This window comes from Ranitomeya variabilis, chromosome 1, assembly GCF_051348905.1.
Source record: "Ranitomeya variabilis isolate aRanVar5 chromosome 1, aRanVar5.hap1, whole genome shotgun sequence".
In the NCBI taxonomy this organism is placed as follows: Eukaryota; Metazoa; Chordata; class Amphibia; order Anura; family Dendrobatidae; genus Ranitomeya; species Ranitomeya variabilis.
The window spans coordinates 749,130,918-749,156,931 of NC_135232.1; the positions used below are offsets into that span (position 1 = coordinate 749,130,918).

Here is a 26,014-nt window from a genome sequence, read left to right on the forward strand (position 1 = left end):
CCGGACGGCCGCGTGCAGCGCTGAGAGGCGGGAGGACTTCAGGAGCCATCAGAAGGTGAGCATGTCATTTTTTATTTTAATTCTTTCTTTTTTTTTTTACACAAATATGGTTCCCAGGGCCTGGAGGAGAGTCTCCTCTCCTCCACCCCAGGTACCATCCCATCCGCACATGATCCGCTTACTTCCCGCATGGTGGGCATAGCCCCATGCGGGAAGTAAGGGGATCAATGAATTCCTCTGTGTGTAGAATCGCCGCGATTCCGCACAAAGAAGTGACATGCTGCGGAATGTAAACCACTGCATTCCGGCGCGTTTTTTTCCGCAGCATGAGCACAGCGTTTTCAGTTTCCCATAGGTTTACATTGAACTGTAAACTCATGGGAAACTGCTGCGGACCTGCAGCTGCAGAAACGCTGCGGATTCGCAGCAAAATCCGCAACGTGTGCACATAGCCTAAAGGGGTTGTTCTGTTAAAACTTAATGTCGCACATTATGAAGCAATAAGCATGTATTCACATCTATTTTTAAGGTGATTCTGAAATTCTTTTTTTGTGACATTGTACTTAATGATAGTAATATATAAATATATATATTAGATATACAGGTGCATCTCACAAAATTAGAATATCATCAAAAAGTTAATTTATTTCAGCTCTTCCAACACAAATAGTGAAACTCCTATATTAGATAGAGTAATTACAAACAGAGTGATCTATTTCAAGTGTTTATTTCCGTTAATGTTGATGATTATGGCTTACAGCCAATGAAAACCCAAAAGTCATTATTTCAGTAAATTACAATACTTTATAACACCAGCTTGAAAAAATGATTTTAAAATCCAAAATGTTGGCCTACTGTAATGTATATTCAGTAAATGCACTCAATACTTGGTCGGGGCTCCTTTGCATCAATTACTGAATCAATGCGGCGTTGCATGGAGGCAATCAGTCTGTGGCACTGCTGAGGTGTTATGAAAGCCCAGGTTGCTTTGATAGCAGCCATCAGCTCGTCTGCATTGTTGGGCCTGGTGTCTCTCATCATCCTCTTGACAATCTATGGGGTTAAGGTCAGACGAGTTTGCTGTCCAATCAAGTACAGTGATACTGTTGTTTTTAAACCAGGTATTGGTACTTTTGACAGAGTGGACATGTGACAAGTCCTGCAGGAAAATGAAATTTCCATCTCCAAAAGACTTGTCAGCAGAGGGAAGCATGAAGTGCTCGAAAATTTCCTGGTAGATGGCTGCGCTGACTTTGGACTTGATAAAACACAGTGGACCTACACCAGCAGATAACCATCACTGATTGTGGATACTGCACAGTAGACCTTAGAAATCAAGGTCTCAGAGTCTGGAGGAAGAGTGGAGAGGCAATCCAAGCTGCTTGAGGTCTAGAGTGAAGTTTCCACAATCAGTGATAGTTTGTGGAGCCATGACATCTGCTGGCGTAGGTGCACTGTGTTTTACCAAGACCAACGTTAACGCAGCTGTCAACCAGGAAATTTTAGAGCACTTCATGCTTCCCTCTGCCGTCAAGCTTTTTGGAGATGGAAATTTCATTCTCCAGCAGGACTTGTCACCTGTCCACACTGCCAAACGTACCAACACCTGGTTTTAAAAAACCCAGTATCACTGTGCTTGATTGGCCAGCAAACTCACCTGACCTTAACCCCATAGATAATCTATGGAGTATTGTAAAGAGGAAGATGAGAGACACCAGACCCAACAATGTAGACAAGCTGCATGCCGCTATCAAAGCAACCTGGGTTTTCATAACACCTCAGTAGTGCCACAGGCTGATCGCCTCCATGTCTCGCCGTATTGATGCAATAATTGATGCAAAGGAGCCCTGACCAAGTATTGAATGAATTTACTGAATATACATTTCAGTAGACCAACATTTTGGATTTTTCAAGCTGGTGTTATAAAGTATTCTTATTTACTGAGATAATGACTTTTGGGTTTTCATTGGCTGTAAGCCATAATCAGCAACATTAACAGAAATAAACACATGAAATAGATCACTCTGCTTGTAATGACTCTAAATAATATACGAGTTTCATTTTTTGCATTGTAGAACTGAAATAAAATTACCTTTTTGATGATATTCTAATTTTGTGAGATGCAACTGTAACTTGCGCTCATTTGTGAAAAAACTCAAAATTTTTAAAAAATTTTGAAACCTTAGCAATTTCCAAACTTTTACTTTTTATGCCCTTAAATAAGAGAGTTCTGTCACACAAAATAGTTAATAAGAAACATTTCCCACATGTCTACTTTACATCAGCACAATCTTTAAAACATTTTTTTCGTTAGGTAGTTTTAAGGTAGTTAATAAGTTGACCGTCGATTTACAAATTTTTTTTTTTTTTTTTTTAGGGACAACATCACATTTGAAGTGACTGAGTCTATATGACAGAAAGTACCCAAAAGTGACCTATCAGGCGCCAAAATCACATTCAAGAAGTTTATTAACCCTTTAGGTGGTTCACAGGAATTTTTGTAATATGGAGAAAAAATGAACATTTTTCACCAAAAAATTAATTTAGACCAAATTTTTTTTTATTATTGCAAGGGTACCAGGAAAAACAAAAAACAAAATTTGTTGTGCTATTTCTCCTGAGCATGCCGATACCCATTATGTGGGAGAAAACCACTGTTTGGGCGCACAGCAGGACTCGGAAGGGAAGGAGCGCCATCTGACTTTTCGAATGCAAAATTTGCTGGAACAACTAGCGGACGCCATGTCGCTTCTGGAGAGCCCCTGATGTGCATAAACAGTGAAAATCCCCCACAAGTGACCTCATTTTGGAAACCACACCCCTCAAGGATTGTATCCAGGAGGATAGTGAGCATTTTGAACATTAGGTCGTCATTAGTGTTGAGCAAGTGTTCACTAGCCCAGTTTGCATTGGGTGCTCGGGCATGCACCAAATCTCGAGGGTGCCCGAGTGACATGCACCGCATGTTTCATGGCTATCAACTCCAAAAAAAAAAAAAAACATGCGCAGAGCCGTGATACACTGTGCAAAGCCGAGCACCAGTTTCAAACTCGAGTAGCAAGTACTTGCGCTTAATATTAGCAGTCATATCGTCATTTTTTTTTTAATTTTTATTTTTATAAAAAACAATCCTAACACACCCCTTACCCCAAGCCCGACTGCAAAGGATGGAAAAAAAATTATGTACCGTATATTATCATTTTTAACTAAGTGGATGGACACAGGGGGGTTTGATTTACTTTTTTTTATTTTGATCACTGTGATGTGATCTATCCCAGTGATCAAAAGGAACCAATAGGAAAAATTTCAGCATTATATGGGGCATATTTTAATATGGAGCATCTTATGGCGCCCTTCATGAACTTTATGGAGCATTATATGGGACACATTTTGCATGGAGCATCTTATGGGGCCCTTCATGAACTTTATGGAGCATTATATGGGGCTCCTGATTCAATATGAATATTCAAAAACACTTAACCTACTGATGTCTCGATTAATTTTACTTTTATTCGTATCTATTTTTATTTTTGAAATTTACCAGTAGCTGCTGCATTTCCCACTCTAGGCTTATACTCGAGTCAATTTTTTTTTACCAGTTTTTTGTGGCAAAATTATGCTCGAGTATATACAGTATATCATGTCAAAAGAGAGAAAAATCATTGCAACAGCTGACACTTTTTTTTTGTGACCACTGTTATTCACTGAATAACGGATATCACATGACCGGACACAGAAAATCTGTACCTGATCTTGTTCTCTGGGGTCTCAGCTATCCTCAGTAGCCGAGATTTTCTGACTCTGGGGGACGCTACAGCCTTATTCCCAATCGCCGTTTTAAAACATCAATGAGGAAATAAGTACCCTTAGCGGTCGCTAAGGGGTTAAACTATTTGACACTGTGGAAGTATGAACACTGACAGAGACCCAACACCATTTTAATCAATGTGGTCTCTTGGGCTGATAGAATTAGATCCAGCACTGTCACCATTTTTATTCGTATTTTCCTATGGTGGACTAAAACAACAAAAATGAAAAACACGGATGTGAACACAGTCTAAAAAGGTATGCTCATAAAAAGGTATGCTCAGGAGTGTAACGATCTCAATCTCGGAGGGTGTAGCTGCGCCCAGCGTTATTTTCAACTGCATGTGCGTTCTCAGATGCACCTCCAGTTGAAAACTATTGTGAAGCAGAAAACAGGGTTTTAGGCTACTCACCGTAAAATCTGTTTCTTGGAGCCTTCATTGGGGGACACAGGAAACCATGGGTGTATGCTGCTGCCACTATGCACAAAAAAGTTAGCACCTCCTCTGCAGTGAACACCCCAATGACCGGCACTAGGTTAATCAATTTAGCTTAGTGTCAGTAGGAGGTGGACACGTGTCTTTTACTAGACCAAATTTTCTACATCGGTTTTCGTCATTTTCCAGTAAAGTCTCTTCTTTTTCAGATGGATTTCCTACCCTTACCTCTGGACGGATACAGTATGAACAGTCACAACTGTACTCCCACGTAGAAACAAGGAGTACGGCGTGCACTGCCACTGTATCCTCGTATGTCTAGCCAGCAGGACCCTAACCCCTAACACAAAATAGTGTTTAGGTGATCCAAACATTGGTCCAGGCCCCTGTCTCCTACCCACTAGCCCACCAGAGCTGGTCGGTTTCAGGAGGCATGGACGTAAAATGAAAGTCTGGAAGGAGAGGTACATCTCCCTTTCTTCTCTCTCTGTCAGGTGCCCAGAGGGGTCAGGGGAGAAGATCCAGACAAAGAAGAAGATAAAGAATAAAAACAGAAGGATGAAGATAATGAAAAGATGGAGGAAGATGACAGAAGAAGATGGATGAGTTTTACTGCCCCCCATTCTCCTAGTTGTTTATTGTCAGATGGTTTGGCTGGTTGTTGACAACCAGCCAAGCTAAGGCAAACAACGGAGGGGGGGGGGGGGGGCTGGTATTCTCAGGCTGGTAAGGAACCATGGATATTGCCCCCCCAGCCTAAAATTAGCAGCCCAAAGCCCCCTAAAAAAGTGCATCTATTAGATTTGAAAATTCTGGTGCATTGCCCAGCTCTTCCCACTTGTCCTGTAGCAGTATCAAGTGGGGTAATATTTGTGGGGTTGATGTCACCTCTGTATAGTCAGGTGACATCAAGCCCAGTAAGGCTTAGTAATGGAGAGGCGTTTATAAGACACCTATCCATTACTAATCCTATAGTTACATGGTAAATAAACACACAGCAAGTATAAAGTATTTTATTTGAAATAAAAAAAAACTCTTGTTAATTTAAAATAACAAAAAACACAGTTATATTCACCTAACACACAATCCATTGAAGTCATGGGCTACTGTCATATAATAAAAATAAAAAACAACCATATCCCTCACCTGTCCGTTATTCTGTCCCACGCCGTAATCCATGCCAAGATGTGACCGAACAGACAGAGAACCACTGAGAAATGAGCTGCGTCAGTGACCAGCAGCATCAGTGACCAGCGGTGACGACATCAAGGTTACTGCCGGTCACTGAGGCTGAGTGGCATGGATGGATGAGGGATGGATGGATGGATGGATGGATGATGGGTGGATGAGGGATGAATGGCATTCATAATGTCCCACGCCGTAATCCATCTGTGCCACATGTGCTCTTCAGAATGAACGGTGGCATCATGCGACCGTTCATGCTGAGAAGCAGAGAAGAATGAATTGCAGTGAGTGAGCCCCTGAACTGCGGTAACCACCGCTAGCACAATGAGAAAAAAAACTCAAGACTTTTTTTTTTTTTTAATTATTTACTTTTAAATAAATAATTTAAAATAACGGCTTGTGGACCCCCCTATTCTTAATAACCAGCCTTGCCAACGCTGACAGCTGAGGGTTGCAACCCCCATCTTTTAGTTTTGCCTGGCTGGTTATCAAAACTAAATGGGAACCTACCCAGCTTTGTTTTTCTTACTTATTTACTTAGAACTCAGGCGCTGGCTGATGAATACTCCCTTCAGCCGCCGCCTGCTCTCGCTGTTATTAGCTTGATTTTACCGCCGATCAGAAGCAGCATATGACAGCACGAGAAACACCCGATGTTAGGGGTGCGGAACACGAACAGTAACACGGATCTTCCTGGAGAACTCCATGTTCGGGGTCCGTGCACAAACCACAAACAGTAGGTATTCGGTATGGACTCCAAACTTTACTGTTCGGGTTCGCCTATCTCTAATAATTACATTTTTACCACTAAAATGCTGTTTTAGCCCAAAGTATTTACTTTTCTAAGGGCTAATAGGAAAAAATGGAGCTCAGTTTGTTGAAAAAATGTATCCTGAGTACACCAATATCCTACATGTAAACAGGAAAAATATTTCAGGCACAGAGCAAAGTTCAGAAGGAAAAGCACACCATATTATATTGCAGATTTTACTGTTATGGTTTGTGGGTGCCATGGCCCACTGGGAGAGCCCCTGAGGCGCCAGAACAGCAGAACCCTCCTAAATGACCCCATTTTAAAAAATACACCTCTTAGTGAATTAATCTACTGGTGCAGTGATCATATTGACACTAGAGGTTGGTCACAGAATTTTATACCATTGGGCAGTGAAAAAAAAACAGAAAATTACATTTTTAATCACAAAAATTTTGCTTTAGCCCCAGATTTTACATTTTCACAAGTAGGAGTGGGATAAAATGGCACCAAAATTTGTCCCACAATTTCTGCTGAAAGTAGAAATACCCTATATGTCACAGACATACGGCGAGACTCGGGAGGGACAGAGCGCTATTTGCCTCCTGGAGCGCAGATTTTCCTAGAATTTTTTGCGGACACCATATACATAGTCCCCAAGTGCTAGAAGAGCAGAATCCCCCCTCAAGAGACTCCATTTTAGGAATTATACCCATTTGGAAATTTATATACAGGTGTAGTGACAATGGGCATTTTCCAGAAACAAGCAGTAGTGGATGCTACTGATTAAATTGCAAACTGCCCAGTATGTTGTAGTGCCCAGCTTGTGCTTCTGGAGACATGCACTCGTAAATGAGGAGGGCTCTCATCACTACAGAAATGACAAACATGTGGACGCTAAATGTCGTTTAGGCACACTGAGGCGCAGAAGGGAGGGGGGCATTTGGATTTGCAGAATTCACTAGATTTCTTTGGGGATGCAAGAAGCCATAGCACTTTTCCAAAGTCTTGGTGCTACCAGTAACGTGGAAGCCCCTATATTTCCAATGACAGGTGACAGACCTGAGTGGGGACTTGCTTTTTTTGTGTATTGAGCAGAAGCTTTTATTGGTAATATTTTACATAACCCGATTCAGGTGAAACTTCTGAGGGATCCATTTACTATAATGAGGCAGCAGAGTTACTCTGGACTCCATCTGGCATCTGTTCTGAAAAGGAAACAGCTGAAGTGCACAATACTGTGGCGGACTGCGCTTTTATGTACGCATAAAAAACAGACACCGCCAGATCATAGGCCAGAGAGTGTGCACAGTTCCTTCTTCTGCCTCATTATAGGGAATCTTCTGCAGGGGGTTCTGTCTGAATCACCTATCAGAAATTTATACAGAAACCGCAGAATAAGCGCTCAGCGCAGAGCACTGGATAAATGTGGGCTGAGCCTTACTGCGATCCTTGGGAGGCAGAATGAACAGCAGGTGAAGAATTGGTTTTATTTATTTTTTTATGTCGTTCCTGGTGTGGAATAAGTGATAAGATCACTTTATTCTTCGGGTAGGTGCAACTATAGAGTTAGCAGATTTCTATCAGGTTTTTATGTTTGCCTGCTGTCACACACTAAAAGACGCTTTGCATCGCCATATTTTGCGAGCTTTTCCATATTTCTACTGATAGAGTCATGTTTTTTGCGGGACGAGTTGACGTTTTTATGGGTACCATTTTTTGGGCACATGACACTTTTTGATCACTTTCTATTCCAATTTTTGGGAGGCAGAATTAAACACCAGTAATTCAGGAAATTTGGGGGGGGTTATTTGTTATGCCGTTCACAATGTGGTAAAATTGATAAGGCAGCTTTATTCTTTGGGTCATTACATTTACCGCATATTGTTTTTTATGTTTTGGTGCTTTTTACGGAATAAAAACTATTTTATAGAAAACAATTATTTTTGCATCATTTTATTCTGAGAGCTATAACTTTTATATTTGCCCGCTGATTGAGCTGTATTGCGGCTTGTTTGTTGAGAGACAAAAAGGAGATTTTTGTGTACTCACCGTAAAATCTCTTTCTCTTAGCCTCTAATTGGGGGACACAGGACCATGGGTGTTATGCTGCTGTCCACTAGGAGGCGACACTATGCATAATCTGAAAAAGATTAACTGTGGCTCCTCCTAAGCAGTATACACCCCTGGACGGCATCAGCCTTCTCCAGTTTTGTGCCAAAGCAGTAGGAGGAACGTAACATGAATAACATAATTATGCCTGTAAGAAGGCAACTATGTACGAGCTCAAGAAACAATATGAGAACTCAACAGTTACAACAGCCCGGAAAGGGCAACAGGGTGGGAGCTGTGTCCCCCAATTAGAGGCTAAGAGATTTTACGGTGAGTACACAAAAATCTCCTTTACTCTGTCGCCTCATTGGGGGACACAGGACCATGGGACGTCCCAAAGCAGTCCCTGGGTGGGAAGCAATGGACGAATATTGTGCAGACAGGCCCGTACACTTAGGGCACCGCCGCCTGCAGGACACATCTACCCAGGCTCGCTGAGGACTGGGTATGAACCCTGTAGTGTTTAGTAAATGTGTGTAAGCTAGTCCAAGTGGCCGCCTTACACACTTGTTGTGCCGAAGCCTGGTGCCGAATGGCCCAGGAGGCCTCTACCGCCCGTGTAGAGTGTGCCGTAATACCGGCTGGAAGAGGAGGTTCTTAAGGCGGTACGCCTCTTGTATGGTGGATTTGATCCACCTGGCAAGAGTAGCTTTTGGAAGCTGGCCTACCCTTGTGGCCGCCTTCCGGAAGAAGGAAAGGAGAATCAGACCTCCGGAAGGACGCAGTCCTAGACACGTATATACGCAAAGGCCTGACAAGGTCAAGCGTATGCAGAGCCTTCTCCACTCTATGAACCGGAACCGGACAAAGGGATGGTAGTGAAATTTCCTCATGGAGGTGGAAGTCTGACACAACCTTCGGAAGGAAGGATGGGACCGTGCGAAGAACTACCTTGGCCTGGTGAAAAACCAGGAAAGACCGTCTGCATGAGAGTGCTGTCGGTTCAGACACCTTGCGTAGCGAGGTGAGTGCCACCAGGAAAAAAACCACCTTCTGGGAAAGAAGGCAGAGCGGGACCTCTTTAAGGGATTCGAAGGGTGGTTCCTGCAATGCTGTCAGGACCAGGTTGAGGTCCCACGTTTCTAGTGGTCGTCTGTAGGGGGGGACCAATCGGGAAACCCCCTGAAAGAAAAGCCTTACTTGCGGCTTGGTAGCAATGCGCTTTTGGAAAAAAGGCACTGAGAGGGCTGACACCTGGCTTTTAGGCGAGCCCAATGACAGACTGGCCTCCAGACCCGCTTGGAGAAAACCAAGAAGTTTGGGTAGGGAATAAGGGAGTGGAACCTGGCCACGAGATTCGCACCAGGTAAAGAAAACTTTCCAGGTACGGTAATAAATCTTGGCAGAGGCTGATCTCCTTGCTCTGATCATGGTTGCAATGACCTCTGTCGAGAGCCCTGCCTGGGTTAGAACCCAGGTCTCAAGGGCCACGCCATCAAGTTGAGAGCCCTTGAGTTCTGGTGGTAGAACGGCCCTTGTGACAGAAGATCGTGGCGGTCGGGGAGACGCCAGGGGGCGTCTGCTGTGAGTTGTCCGATGTCGGCGTACCATGTGCGTCTGGGCCAGTCCGGTGCAATGAGGCTGGTTGAAACTGCCTCTTGTTTGATCTTCCTCACCCTCTGAATATCAGGGGGAGAGGTGAAAAAAATTATACAGAAGCTGGAACTGAGTCCAGTCCTGAACCAGAGCGTCTGCTCCGAGCGACCGCGGATCGTGTGTTCTGGCAATGAAGTTGGAGACCTTGGCATTGAAAAGGGATGCCATTAGGTCCACATCCGGGGTCCCCCTTCGGGATGGAGAGACCACTCTCCCGAGTCTATTCCTTGTCGGCTGAGGAAGTCTGCTTCCCAGTTGTCCACAGCCGAACGTGGACCGCCGAAAGGACCGACCCTGTGTCCTCCGCCCAGAGGAGGATATGTGACACTTCCCGCATCGCTTGGGTACTGCGGGTCCCCCCTTGATGAGTCACATAAGCCACAGTCGTGGCATTGTCCGACTGTATCCTGATGTAAGAGGCTGCCAGTAAGTGATGGAAAACCCTCAATGCCAGAAGGATGGCACGAATTTCCAGGATGTTGATGGGCATGGACGCTTCCGCTGAGGACCACTTGCCCAACAGGAGCCCGCAGCTGGGCTGGGGTCCCTGGATGCAGGCGCAGTGTGCTGGCCCATTGCTTGGAGGTGCAGGATGCTGCCTGTACAGGCCCTACCTGAGGTGTCTCAACCTAATACCCCCAGAGGGGGATAGGGAAGGTGCTATTGTCACCTTCAGGGGCCTTTATCCTCGCCTCGACCTCAACCCAGAAACCAAAAGGAATTGGGGAAAGGGGGGGGGGGGGGGTCTCGACTTCGAACCAGCACCCGAGGGACTGGGGAAGGAGCAGCATGGGGAATAGCCATCTCAACTTCAACTGGGCACCTCATAATAGGGGGCCGAGGAAGGAGCCATGCCGGGAGTCTCAGAAGAGACCCTCTTTTCTTCATCTGCTAGTCGGAGGGCCAGTGTCTTGTCCTTGGGAAGGAGCACTAGACCCCTGGAAGTGTTGAATAACGTTCCCAGGAAGGTCAGGGACTGACTCGGGGTTGGTGATGACCTTTGTAGGTTGATTAACCAGCCCATGCGACTGAAAGTATCGGTTGTGATTGAGACGTTGAGCTCGCAGTCCTTGAAGGTGGGAGCCTTGATGAGTATATCGTCCAGGTATGGAACGACTACTATGCCTCTGGAATGCAGGACGTCCATGGTTGCTGCCATGACCTTGGTGAACACTCTGGGAGCCGTGGCGAGTCCAAAGGGGAGAGCCACGAATTGGTAGTGGTCCTGGCCTATTGCGAACCTGAGAAACCTCTGATGGGCAGGTGCAATGGGTATATGCAGGTATGCGTCCTGTATGTCTATGGAGGCGAGATATTCTCCCTTCTCCATGGACGCAATGATGGACCGAAGGGACTCCATGCGGAAGTGACGGACCCGTACATATTTGTTGAGCTGTTTTAGGTCTAGTATGGGCCGTACGCTACCTCCTTTCTTGGGAACTACGAACAGATTGGAGTAGAACCCTCGGAAGCGGTCGGTCGTGGGTACCGGTACTATGACTCCTGATTGACAAGCGAGGAAACCGCTTGGTGGTAGGCTCGAGCCTTGGCTGGTGGTTTTGGGGGAACAGAGAGGAAGAACCGGTCCGGTGGGTTGGAGGTGAAGTCTATTTTGTATCCGGAAGACACTAGTTCCGTGACCCACCTGTCTTCTGTAATAGGCAGCCAGACTTGATGAAAGAGCAAAAGTCGGCCGCCTACTGGTGTGGTGTCTTCCGGAGTCCGTAAGTCATGAGGAGGAGAAAGTCTGAGATTTTCCTCCTCTGGGCTTAGACTGGCCTGCTTGTGACTGCCAGGTCTTGTCCGACCCTTGCGTCGATCGTGAGTTGTCCCTGCGTGGGGAACGGGTACGATTTTGTACTGGACTGTAAGAAAGCATAGTGGGTGGCAGAACTTATTGTCTCCCTTTCTTAATATGTAGGCACTCATCTCTCTATACAAGCAGGTCCCCTGATGATTGACTTGGAGGAAACGCGTCGGGACAGAACACAGGGAGAGTGCAGGGCATTCTATTGCAGGGGTAGTTGTGGACTGCCCTTGTAAGGGCAGGAGCTCTGGGGATAGCTTACCGGTAGCCCCATAGGGAATGACAGGGTATTGTCATCCCTTCTCATCAAGTCCCGGATCGTTTCCTGACTAGAGGTTTTTCCGGTGCTCCTGCTCACATATCTTGGAATGGGTGAGATTGTTCCTTTTCCGTCTTCATTTTAACAATTATTTATAGCATCATCAATAATAGGTGCCATTTTTTCTATCTAGCGATAATTGTTTTACCTGCAACCAACTGTAATATATGTGGTTCTGCTATTCATATGTATATGTCTGTGGCAGCTATTGTGTAAACCATACGTTGGTCTGTATACATTCCGCTTTTCTGTTAACCCAGGCGGAGTTGTTTTGAATCCTAACGGGGGTCTTTTGTAGGTCTCTTGTTTGGGACCTTGCCCCTTATTTTATATCACTTTGGGTGACACTATTGTGACTTTTATCCAATATTAGTAAAAGTTATGTTTTAAATTCCACTGTTGCTGTATTTTCTATCTTATTTAGTGTTTTTTTTCTGTTTAAAGCTTAGATACTAAGTACAAAATTGTGCTATATTTGTGTACTGGACGTGAGACAGACCAGCCGGAGGAATTCCGAAAGGATCGGAATCGAGTTTGGTTACGCTTTTTATACGTGCGTTTAGGTTTCAGTTGGGGAAGAGAAGTACTCTTACCCCCTGTAGCGTTGGATATCATGGTATCCAACTGTTCACCGAAAAAAAGTCTCCCACTGAGGTAGGGGAGGTGCGTGAGGGACTTCTTTGAGGCTGCGTCCGCTTTCCATTCCCGCAGCCAGAGGATACGCCGAATCGTGATGGCGTTTGATGCTATCCCCGCGACTGCCTTGCTGAATCTAGAGCTGCCTGGAGCATGTATCTGCTACAACTGCAATTTGAACCGCTTGGTCCGACAGTTCAGAAGCGGATGCTTGGAAGGCTTGTAAATTCTTTGCCCAGGCCAGGATGGCCTTGGCAGCCCAAACTGAGGCGAACGCGGAAGCCAGGGATGCCCCTGCTGCCTCGAAAATTGAACGAGCCATGCGTTCTACCTGCCGGTCTGCTGCGTCCCTGAGGGTTGAGCTATCTGGCAGTGAAAGGAGGGTCTGTGCCGCTAGCCTGGAGACTGGGGGATCCACTTCAGGTGGATCTGTCCATTCCTTGGTGTCCTTCTGTGGGAAGGGGTACCTCGCCTCCAGATATTTGCGATTAGCGAATTGTTTCTCAGTAGTTAGAGAAAACCTTAGGCGGCTTCAGAGGTCCTTCAAAGGAAATCTTATGTTCTGGGGCCTCTGGTGGCGGATCAGAAATGTCCAGCACCCGATGGATGGACGATATTATGTCCTCAACTAGCGCTGTATTGCTAGGAGGGATTGGGATCAGGGACCCCTCCGTTTCTCTGTCCGAGTCAGAGTCACGGGTGCCTTCCGAATCCTGTGTATCACTGAGGCGTCCCCTGCTGGGTGGGCTGGGGAGGAGGCCCTCTCTTTTTGAGGATTGCGGAGATCTGCATTGTCTGTCCCTGGAATGGGACGGTCTAGATGACCTGGAGCTACGGTGTCTCTCCCTAGAAGGGGATGACCGTGTGCTATGGGATGACGCAGATGGACTTGATCTATGGATCCGCTTGCGGCTAGACGTGGATGTGCCAGGGGCATCTGGTCCCTGAGGCAAGTTCTCCCTTTGCTGGGTAACGGTCATAGCCGGGGCATGACCCTGCAGAGCCTGAAGCAATGTGGAAGTTATCTATAGACTGCGTCATTTGAGTAGCCCATTCCGGCGTGGCATTAGACACCGAGGCATTGGCAGGGGCTTCTTGACACATTAGTTTGTATACAGTTCTGACAATGCGGGTACGTGCTACTACTGGGGAGAGCGGTCCCGCAGGCTGTGCAGAATGCATAATAGCAGTTCTGCCTGGTTCTCTTGGACCTTGAGCCCTGCATAGTGCACAAAGTGCAGAGGTGCTGCCAGCAGCTGGACCTTACAGGGGTAGAGAACCTACAGGGGAGCCTTATAGGTAATATGGATTCACAGCTGAGTAAAAAGAACCCAGCTGTGATCTTACCCCACCAGTGTGCCCCGAGGTCCAGCGCCGAAGATCCACAGTCCTGTGCCCCCCGGAGACTGGCTGCCTGGTCCTGCAGACCGGGAGATGCAGGGTTAATCTGCAGCCAAAAATGGCTGCAGAGACAGAGAAGAGAGGAGGAGAAGGGGGCGGAGAGCTGGAAAAAGGCGGCAAGGCTGTGTAAAAACGCGCCCTTTCTGTCTCGATCCACACCCTTTATGACACTGCAGAGTGTCATATTTGTCATCCGGGGGGCGGGCCGGGGGGCGGAGAGGAGGCAGCAGCTTCAGCTAGGCCGAAGCCAGGGCCTAAATTAGATGCCTGAGGCCCAGAAGGGCTCCAGGCCGGCGCAAAAATCCGGGAGGGGGTCGGATCTGAACCAGACCCCTCTGGATTTAAAGGCAGGATGGCGGTGGGGCTATAAGCGGAAGGGGGAGCCCGGTAGGGGTCTCCCAGAGGCAGTATAGAACTGGTGCTGCCGCAGAGACAGGGGCGCAGGGAGCCCTGTGTCTGTATGTGCCATGCTTGCCTGCACTCCCCCCGGCCCCAACAGGAGCCCGCAGCTGGGCTGGGGTCCCTGGATGCAGGCGCAGTGTTCTGGCCCATTGCTGGGAGCTGTAGAATGCTGCCTGTACAGGCCCTACCTGAGGTGTCTCAACCTAATACCCCCAGAGGGGAATAGGGAGGGTGCTGTTGTCACCTTCAGGGGCCTTTATCCTCGCCTCGACCTCAACCCAGAAACCAAAAGGAATTGGGGAAGGAGGGGGGGTCTCTACTTCGAACCAGCACCCGAGGGACTGGGGAAGGAGCAACATGGGGAATAGCCATCTCTACTTCAACTGGGCACCCCATAATAGGGGGCCGAGGAAGGAGCCATGCCGGGAGTCTCACAGGAGACCCTCTTTTCTTCATCCGTAATCCCGTCGGAAAACGGAGTAAAAATCTTTAGGTGTGCCTCCTTTGCGACACTAAGCAAAAACTGGAGAAGGCTGATGCCGTCCAGGGGTGTATACTGCACAGGAGGAGCCACAGTTAATCTTTTTCAGATTATGCATAGTGTCGCCTCCTAGTGGACAGCAGCATAACACCCATGGTCCTGTGTCCCCCAATGAGGCGACAGAGTAATATAGTTTTTAGCTATACCATTTTGATTTACATTCGTCTTTTTTATCACGCTTTATTCCACTTTTTGTTTGGCGGTATGATGATAAAGCATAATTTTCTTGCCTTTTTTTTCTGGTGTTCACTGAAGGGGTTAGCTGGAGGGACAGTTTTATAGGTCGGGTCATTCCGGACATGGCGATACTTTGCTTGCTAGTGCCTGGGGATGAGGATGTCATCATCCCGACACCCTCATTACTAAGCCGATAAGTAAACACAAACACACACACTGTCACCAGCCTATGTAGGAGCGTTAGCAGAACGAATGTACATAGGCTGTAACCAGACAGCAACTGTTAATTTTAAGGAAAAAAAAATTGAGTGGGTTCCCGTGTAATTTTAATAACCAGCAGAGAGAAAGCCGACGGCTGAGGGTTGTTGTTAATATTCTGGGAAGGAGCCAATAGCCATAAAAGTTCCCAGGCTATTAATATCAGCACGCAGTGGTTTGCTTGGACTTTACTGACTAGTTTACAGGGGAACCTCAGAAAAAATTGACATAGGGTCCCCCTATAAAATCTAACCAGCAAATGCTAGGCGTTTAAACAACTGCAGGCTGATATTAATAGCCAAGGAAGGGACCATGGATATTGGTGTCAGTGGGGTTCATATTTGCGGGGTTGATGTCACCTTTGTATTGCCAGGTGACACCAAGCCCACAGTTTAGTAATGGAGAAGAGTCTATAAGACAACCATCCATTAGTAACCCCATAGTGACATTGTATAAAAACACAGACAAAGTCCATTATGTGAAATAATGACACAGACTCGTTTAGTAATCTTAATTACACCACTCACCAAACGCCTAACCCACCGACGCCGTGTCCTGCAACAAAAATAAAATAAACCACAATATTCATTACCTGTCCACAGAGAATGTAATCCATAATCTCCCACAACGATCCTAATCACTTTGAGAGCAGTCACTGATGTGACTGCTCTCAAAGACAGCCGGCGATACACTACGGGAGCGAATACCTCCTGTCAGTGTATCACTGAGCTGCCGTGACAGATTTCACTGGAGTTCATCAGCTGATCAGCTCCGGTGATCTCCCTTATGGCACCAGTGCTGTGTGGGAAAATTCTCATGCAGCGGTGCCATAAGTGAGAACGCCGAAGTTGTGGAGCTCCGGTGGACTCTCACGGCAGCTCAGTGATACACTGCGAAAGCGATTACCTCCTGTCAGTGTATAGCCGGCAGCCGGGTAGAGCAGTCACATCTCCCGATGTGACTGTTCTACAAGTGAGATCGCCATGGGACACACTGGATTACCTAGACTACAGCTGACAGGTTAGGATATGTTGGTTTATTATTTAACATTATTTCTAGGAGACGAGGGCATCGGGGATTGGGCGTTAAGGTGGGTATAATGTTTTTTTTTTTTACTTTTATTTGAATATGTATAATTTTACTATTTTACTTTTTCCTTTTTTTTTTTTTAACTGTGAGCACCGGCGGCGCTGGCAGATGAGACTACGTCTCCCATCACAGTCACAGCTGCAGAATCACGCTGACATTTGACAGCATGATCCCGCAGCGCTCTGACAGACAGTCTGCGGTAGCATTACGGAAGGTTACAGGCACAGCTGCGGCGTCACGCTGACAACTGACAGCTTGATACCGCAGCATTGTGACTGATGGTCTTACCGGCGGTAGCATTCCCACCGATAAGAACTACTGCGCCAGCGTTTCCCACACTGTCACACAGATGACAGTGTGGAAAATACCATAGGAAGACGGTAAAATGCAAAACAAAAACTCAGCAAATCCACAGCAAATCGGCAAACATTTTCATACCTGAGTTTTTGCTGCTGATTTGACTGAGTCAATTGAAGTCAATGGATGCAGAAACACAAAAAGAATTGACATGCTGCAGAAAAAAAAAAAACGCACTGCAAATACGGATGCAAATTTACTGATCATGTGCGCAACACTTCAGGATTGTCATTGAATTACCTTGAATAAGGATGCCATTGCGTTTTTGGACCATTTCAGCGTGGAAAAAAGCAGCGAAAACGCATCGTATTCACATAGCCTTAATATCGCTATCATAAAAACAGTAGAGTGTAGGCCATTTCGACTCTCCCAATAAAAACTAAGAATTATTTTTATGTAATTTCTTGGAATATTAGTGTACAGGCAAAACAAGTATGAACTTGTTATAATTAACACATTTATTTATTTATTTACACTTTAGGATGTTTGAGAAATACCCCAAAGTAATTAATATTTTGAAATCTTTAAAAAATTTAAATTATAACAACAATGTACTGTAAAAGAGTAATGGAAGCTTCCTACCTTTGAAAGCAATGACGAGTGAATCTTTTTCAAGACAAGATCCATTTCATAAAGCTTTGGGCCAATCAAATGGCTATGTGGTCCAGTTAAATGCCCAATGTGATCTAATCCCAGATAGTGAAGAATCAGCATTTCCCAGTCATTCCTCTTTAAAACATCATCTAAATGCCTGGTGACATTATCATCAACCTGAAAAATATTGATGTATAGAAGCAATGTACAAATACAGCACCATATTTATAATTAAAGTTGAGATAGGCATGTGAAAAAAACACAAACCACATACATGAAAATAGTTGGGTTTAGCAGATCAACAAGCCATTCAAGAGGATGACATGATTCAGACACTGGCTGAGTTATTGCAGTCAGGTAGGTTTTATTCTGAAATGCTGTGGCGTTTCAGGTACAACATACTTTGAAAAGCCATTCTGGAACCATTTATCTTGGATGACTAGTCCGAGATGACAGAGGAACAGCACAACAAAGATTTCTAGGAAAACATGCCCCAGAATTGTTATGTTATAGTAAATACATGTATACCAAAATGGTCAGGTAAGTAGAGATGGAAGGTGCTCTTTAGCATACCTCTGTGAAGTCAGAAACAAAAAATGATGTTGTCCCATCAAACTCCACAAAATGCTTTGGAAAAAGTTTTATCCACGTGTCGTCACCATAAAACACTATCCTTCTTCCAGCTTGCTTTGCCTGCCATAACAAGTTATCTTCCAGTAGTTCAGCAGAGTTGAGATTCATTACAATGTCAATAAAACCGGGTATACTGCCTGTCATCAATGCCTGGAGACATAGAATAGGAAAAAGGTCATAGATCGGACAGAAAGGTAAACAAGCAAGGGACTGAAGAAGTAATGCTTAGGACAATAGTGGACATTTAAGAGGACATTACAGGTGTTGTCTTACACATCTCAGAAACAGGGGATTTTAGTAGCTACTGTCGGCTTCAGATTTCCCTACTATGGCATTTTTACAGGAGTTGTCTTGGTAAGACTGAATTTATTCCCTTTTCACTTTATACCATCACGTTCTATAATAATAATAATGAAAAAAAAACACACTCGTTAAGGTGCCTTTTTTTCCGCAGGCTAAAAGATCCATTTTTAGTACATAAATACATTAAAGATGCACTTTGTGTCTAAATTTCTACAAGGCCCTAAACTGTTTTGCCCTGGCCTTAAATGGGGTTGTCCAGTCCAAAATGATAAGTCTGCAGTCAGAACTATAAAAAGTGGTCTCGCTCCATACAAGTGTACCTCCAAACAATATAATGGTCCCTTCCACACTGTACGATGGTCTTCCAAATAGTTCCCCAACAATATGATTGCCCCCACATAGCTCTCCAAATAGTAAAATGGTCCCTACCTGGCCCTTCAAATAGTATGATGGCCCACACAACGTTTTAGGTTTCTGCTCTGAAGATGCTCTCTACTTCATAATAGAAGTGAATGGGAAGGCTAAAATTACGTCCAGGTGTTATTTGTTAGCGGGTTTTTTGCCAGTGTCTCTGTTTCAAAAACTGCTAGCTGTTTCTTTATTGTTCAAGGTACATAAAAAAAAGTCTTGGAAACAATACAGCTTTCAATGAAAAACATCAAATAAGTGCAATAAGAACAACCAAACAAAAAGTAACACTAAAAATGCCGGGATTACAGGGATAAAAATAGAGTTTCCTGAATCACTTTTCTTTTCGAAAAATTCTAACCTATGTGAGACAGTGACCGGCGTTGTTGTGAATGGCCGGTATGTATCGCGGAGGAGGAGGTCCTCTACACTGTAAGCCTGAAATGTTGCTCTGGGACCTGTAGTTCCAAGAGCTTTGTTTAGCTTGTAAGGGCTGGGCTTATAGGGTTGGCCGGAGAGCTGGGCGGTTCTGGCCAACCACCTACATCCCCATCAAGGGGTGTGTCTCATGCGATATAATGAGACTGTGGTGTGGTCACATGGTCTGTGTTGGAAGGTCCTGAGAGTGGACAGGATTCCTGAAGAGCACATGGTGAGGCCATGTACTTGGATCATCTGTTTTGTAAGGTCCTGCAAGAGGACATACTTCCTGAATAGCACGTGGTGAGACCATGTACCTGCAGAGCCTGTGACGGTTAAAGGGAATCTGTCACCTCAAATTGGCGGGATATGTAAATGCCTTTTTTCCGGTCCGATGGGTGGTGTTTCGTCTTCATTTCTCCACCCCATCCGTCCCTGTTGTCCGCAATATGTTCGAGCATTAGAGTACTTGTCTTCCATAGTTCGCGCGTGCGCTATGCAATCTTCGTTCGTGCACACGCAGTATGCTTTGCCCAACTGCGGGCAAAGCCAAAAAGCATTACTGCGCATGCGCCCGACCACTATGTCCCGGAAGCATTTCGCTGTGTTCTGGGACGTAGTGCGCGGGCGCATGCGCAGTAATGGTTTTCGGCTTTGCCTGCAGTTGGGCAAAGCATACTGCGCGTGAGCGAGCGAAGATTGCATTGCGCACGCGCGAACTATGGAGGACAAGAATTCTAATTCTAGAACATATTGCGGACCACAGGATCGGATGGGGTGGAGAAATGAAGACGAAACGCCGCCCATCGGACCGGAAAAAAGGTATTTACATATCCCGCCAATTTGAGGTGACAGATTCCCTTTAACTGTGTTGGGGAAGCAACCATCCTTCTAAGGGTCTGGAACTGTCGGGTGGGACGTTGCGGAGCAAGTCATCATACGGAACAGTGATCCTAGTAAGGCAGTTTCCCTGGAAGCCAGGACAGACAAGGAGTCAGAGTGTGGAGAGGAGCTCCTGGAAGTTAACCTCAGACAAGGGGGTTGTAAGAAACGGCACAGAGGTTTATCTGCTACATGAACAGACTGGTGGTCATGATATGTTCGTGGATGTAATGAAATGGACTTTACATTATGCAGTTTCTCTCTTTGGTGAGAGACCATTCCTGGGTGCCTTAAGCCCGTTGCCAAGCGAGTGTTCCCCAACACATTCAGGGAGTGCTATCTCACACCTGCCTGAAAAAAAAACATTGTGCGCATATACTGTATAGTAATTAGTGATGAGGGAATATACTGGTTACTCGAGATTTCTCGAGCACGCTCGGGGGTCCTCCGAGTATTTTTTAGCGCTCGAAAATTTACTTTTTCTTGCCGCAGCTGAATGATTTACATCTGTTAGGCAGCAAAAGTACATGTGGGGATTCCCTAGCAACCAGGCAACCCCCACATGTACTTATGCTGGCTAACAGATGTAAATCATTCAGCTGTGGCAAGAAAAACTAAATCTCCGAGCACTAAAAAATACTCGGAGGACCCCCGAGCGTGCTTGAGAAATCTCGAGTAACGAGTACATTCGCTCATCACTAACAGTAATACAACAGTTCGCATACGTCGTATTATTCAGCACAGTCAGACATTGCATTGAACAGGCAATACTGCACCACTCAGTTGGTACTGTGTGGCACAATGGAAAGCAGTGCAGCCATAGTGGGAAACAGGCACTTCATGGATGTAATGGGTCCTCCAGAGAGAGATACTCTTCATAGCTTCTCTCTGTCCTCACTAATAGCTGATAGTCGTGAACAGAAGACCCCAATACATTAACAAGTACAAACAAATGTGAACTAACCTTAATACGAGGCATTGTCACAGTGGGAGCTGCGGCCTTTGCGATAAAGCTGAGGCTTGACCCCTTTTCTATAAGTTGTCTTGTATAAGGCATGTGTTCTTTGCCTTTGACACCAAATACGAAGTCCTGTCTCAACGCATCTATGAGAAGAATGACTACTTTCTTGAACACTGGATGGGGAAGTTGTGTCCAGTTTGATGTTTTACCTGGAAAGAAAAAAAAATATTTTATTTCCATCTGTTTACCCTTTAACCCCTTCAGCCCCCAAACCGTTTTCACCATCCTGACCAGGCCAAATATACAATTCTGACCAGTGTACTTTATGTGGTATGTGACTTTTGGAGCGCAAAATTGGCTGGAAGCAATAGACACAATGTCGCGTTTGCAAAGCCCCCACAAGTGATCCCATTTTGATAACTACACCACGTCGAGGAACTTATCTAGAGGTGAATTGAGTATCTTGAATTCACAGGTACTTCACAGAACTTTATAACATTGAGCCATGAAAATGAAAAAAATACATTTTCCTGCAAAAACATTCCAAGTGAATGGGTCTGTACACGTCAGTGTTTCCATGGACGGTGTGTCCATGGGCAAAACTCGCTGACATGCCGTTTTTTAGCTGCAAGAGCTGCAAAACGCTCCACACATGTGCACACTGATGACACACGGATTACATCCGTGTAACACGTACCAAAGCCTGGGAATCAGCGGTGCCCTGAAGCATTAAGCAAGAATAGAGGGATCCTTTCTTCCTTATTTAAATAATTTAAAAAACAAGGAGGGATCCTCCCATTTTTGACAATCAAGCTAAAGCAGTTTGGGATGGTATTCTCAAGCTGGTAAGGGGCCATGGCTATTGGCCCTCCAAATCCTAAAAATATCAGCCTGCAGTCGCCCCTGAAAAGGCGCATCTATTAGATGTGCCAATTCTGGGGCTTAGCCCAGCTCTTCCCACTTGCCCTGTAGCAAGTGGGGTAATATTTGTGGGGTTAATGTCACCTTTGTATTGTCCGGTGACATCAAGCCCACGGGTTAGTAATGGAGAGGCTTCTATAAGACACCTATCCACTAAGAATCATATAGTTGTATTGTAAATAAACACACAGCAAGAATAAAATCCTTTATTTGTAATAAAAAAAGTACTTTTTTTATTTAAAAATAATAAACACACTTATACACTCACCTAACGCCCATTCCATTAAAGCCCTCGACTCCTGTAAAAAAACAAAAAAACAAACCTGTATCCCTCACCTGTCCAGCGTTCTATCCCACACAGTGATCCATATCTGCGATAAATAGTTTTCAACCTTGACGGTGCCAAGATGCGATCAACCCGGCTGAAAACTACTGGAGAATGAGTTGCAAGCTGAGTATCAGTGACATCATCAATGTTACCGCAGGTTACTGAGGCTGCGTTCCCAGCTGGGCCCCTGAACTGCTCATAAGCTCAGCACTCATTGAGGTCAATGCAGCAAGTCATTCTCCCCTGCTCTTCAGCGTGAGTGGTTGCCTCCTATGGATTCTTTCAGCTTCATACAGGTGAGGGACATTGTTGTTTTTTTATTTTATTCTTAATTTTACACTTGAATACAACTCTCAACATTGTCCCCTGCTCGCGCTAATCACAGGCAGAGCTGGGGACAAAGGTGTGAGATGTCTTCAGCTCCCAGTGTCTAAGAACAGGGAGAAATGTGCCGGCTTTTCTCAGGTGTCGATACTTGTGATACTGATGCAGCACATGGTTGTCAAAAGTATGAAACACATGAACACTGACATCTCCGGTATTGTTTTTTCCAGTACCAGAATTATCAGGACATGTGAAAGAGACCTTAAGCACACTGTGGGCTTCAGAAGGTAGGGGGGCAGTGGGATTTGGGAGAATGGGATGGATTTATTTTGCTGTGCGAGGATCCATAGCACTTTTATAGAGCCTGTGTAATATGGAAGTCCCCTATATTTCCATTGAGAGATGACGGACCTGAGTGGGGATTTGTTTTTGTTTTTTTGTGGATTGAATCTTTTGTTGGGAACATGTTTTACATAACAGTTTGGATCACCTTTATCCTGTGCTCTAAGGTGAGCACTTACATTGGGGTTTCCATCTAAATCTCCAAATTATGTGGATCAAATGAAACCCCCAAGGGTCCATTCACTATGAGGCAGCAGTGTTACGCTGTACTTCATCTGGCCTCTGTTGAGAGGTGTCCTTTTCAGAAGTGCACAAACTGTGGCCGTCTGCACTTTTGTTCACGCTTAAAAAGATGGGACACCACCAGATCACAGGTCAGACAGCGTCCACAATGCCTCCATTGGCCTCAATATAGGGAATCTTCTGCTAGGGTTCCATCTGAATCACGAATTTCAGAGACTTACACAGAAACCCTGATGTAAGAGCTCAGCGCAAAGTGAAGGATAAAATGTGGGCAGAGCCTTACTACGATGTTTGGAAAGCGGAAAGAAAAAAAAAATCAACAGGGGTTAGAGAATTATTCTATTTATTTTTTATGCCGCTCCTCGTGCGGTATAAGTGATATGGCGACTTTATTCTTCGGGTCAACGCAATTACAGAGATATCAGAATAATATTGTTTTTATGTTTGATTGCGATCACAAGTTTCTTTTTTTTTTTTTTTATTTAAAAAGATGTTAAAAAAAAAAAGGTTTTGCATGCCATATTTTAAGAGCTATAATTTTTCTATATTTCTGTAATGTGAGCGCTTTTTTTTTTTGGCGGGAAGACAACTTTTCCATTGGTGCCATTTTCCTGAATATATTTTTTGATCGGTTTCTATTCCAATCTTTGGGAGGCAAAATAGACAAAAATCAGCAATTCAGGATTTTTTTTGTTCTTTTTAATGCTGTTCTTCCGTGTGGTAAAAGTGATAAAACAGCTTTTTTTCTTCGGGTCAGTACAATTACAGTGATGACATTTATAATTTTAATATTTTGTGGCTTATTCTGATAGCTAAAGCTTTTTTTTATTTTTCTGCTGAGAGCCGAGTGGTGGGCTTGCTTTTTGTGGAACAAGATGGCGTTTTCAGCGATACCACTTATTTGCATTCACCTTTATCATGTTTTATTCCACTTTTTGCATGGAGGTATGATGAAAAAAACTTTTATGCCATTTGTTTTATTCACGGTGTTCACTGAAGGGGTTTCACTGGTATGACAGTTTTATAGATCGGGTAGTTCCGGACGCAGCGATATCAAATGTGTACTTTTTTATTTATGGATACCAAAAATATACGTATTTATTGTTAATTTTTTCTTTATTTTGTTTTTCTGGTTTAAATATTTGAAATATTTAACTTTTATTCACTTTTTTACCTAGTCCCTCTATGGGACTTGAAGTTGTATCAATCAGGTCCAGTAACATGCTGTGAAGGACCTAGGACCCAGCCGGAAGTCCATGCTGCCTGAGGCCCTGCATACACATGATCGAACATCACCTGATCATTGACATGATCCATCTACTTATATACTTTGTACTTCATAATTCTCCATCAAACTCAACTGCACCCAAAAGCACCACAAATACTGGCTGGTGACCAGCTCATGTGGCCTTTCTCTACCCCCCATTCTCTCAAGATGGCCGGACCATCATTGCAAAAAAGCACCTGTACTCTGTGTCTCCCTCCGCCTCACTGTAGGTTGTAAACTCTTACGAGCAGGGTCGTCTTATTTTGCTTTAATTATCTTTAACGTTGCTACTTATGACTGTTTTATATGAACTGTTGAATTGTAAAGAGCTGCGGAATATATTGGCACGATATAAAGATTATTATTATTAACCTTTAATTGCATATCTGACCATTGTATATGTATAACCATTGTGTACATAGTGTATTGTCTAGTGTGCACTTAAGGCGACTAAATATTTAATTTAACCCCTTTCTGACATTGGACGTACTATCCCGTCGAGGTGGGGTGGGCCCGTATGACCACCGACGGGATAGTACGTCCAGCGCGATCGGCCGCGCTCAGGGGGGGGGGGGGGGGGAGCGCGGCCGATCGCGGCCGGGTGTCAGCTGCCTATCGCAGCTGACATCCGGCACTATGTGCAAGGAGCGGTCACGGACCGCCCCCGGCACATTAACCCCCGGCACACCACGATCAAACATGATCGCAGTGTGCCGGCAGTACAGGGAAGCATCGCGCAGGGAGGGGGCTCCCTGAGGGCTTCCCTGAGACGATCGGTACAAGGGAATGAACTCACCTTGTACTGAGCGTCTTCTCCCTGCAGTCCCCGGATCCAAAATGGCCGCGGGGCTGCATCCGGGTCCTGCAGGGAGAACTTCCGGGTCAGGAGCAGGCTGCAGCTGCAGCTATGTAAGCCTGCAGCGATGAGTGAGATCGCTGATCTCACAGAGTGCTGTGCAAACTGTGAGATCAGCGATCTGTGATGTCCCTCCCTGGGACAAAGTAAAAAAGTAAAAAAAAAAAAAAAAATCCTAAATAAAGAAAATATATATATATATTATTCCCATAAATACATTTCTTTATCTAAAAAAAACAACAAAAAAACAATAAAAGTACACATATTTAGTATCGCCGCGTCCGTAACGACCCAACCTATAAAACTGTCCCACTAGTTAACCCCTTCAGTGAACACCGTAAGAAAAAAAAACGAGCCAAAAAACAACGCTTTATTCTCATACCGCCAAACAAAAAGTGGAATAACACACGATCAAAAAGACGGATATAAGTAAACATGGTACCGCTGAAAACGTCATCTTGTCCCGCAAAAAACGAGCCGCCACACAGCATCATAAGCAAAAAATAAAAAAGTTATAGTCCTCAGAATAAAGCGATGCCAAAATAATTATTTTTTCTATAAAATAGCTTTTATCGTATAAAAGCGCCAAAACATAAAAAGATATAAATGAGATATCGCTGTAATCGTACTGACCCAACGAATAAAACTGCTTTATCA

The 26,014-nt window shown here is 44.9% G+C and overlaps 1 protein-coding gene across 3 annotated transcripts in view; it reads right to left on the reverse strand.

Annotated features, from left to right (window-relative positions):
* The window catches only part of PIGG (phosphatidylinositol glycan anchor biosynthesis class G (EMM blood group)), a 168,070-nt gene that overhangs the window by 136,403 nt on the left and 5,653 nt on the right, over positions 1-26,014 (reverse strand). For all 3 annotated transcript variants that reach the window (XM_077270283.1, XM_077270261.1, XM_077270272.1), the window contains 3 exons: positions 21,080-21,285; positions 18,043-18,252; positions 17,458-17,646 (listed from right to left, as the gene is read on the reverse strand). In XM_077270283.1, the coding sequence (XP_077126398.1) occupies positions 17,458-17,646; positions 18,043-18,252; positions 21,080-21,172 (492 nt within the window). In that variant the 5' untranslated portion in view covers positions 21,173-21,285. The remainder of the gene's footprint in view (positions 1-17,457; positions 17,647-18,042; positions 18,253-21,079; positions 21,286-26,014) is intronic.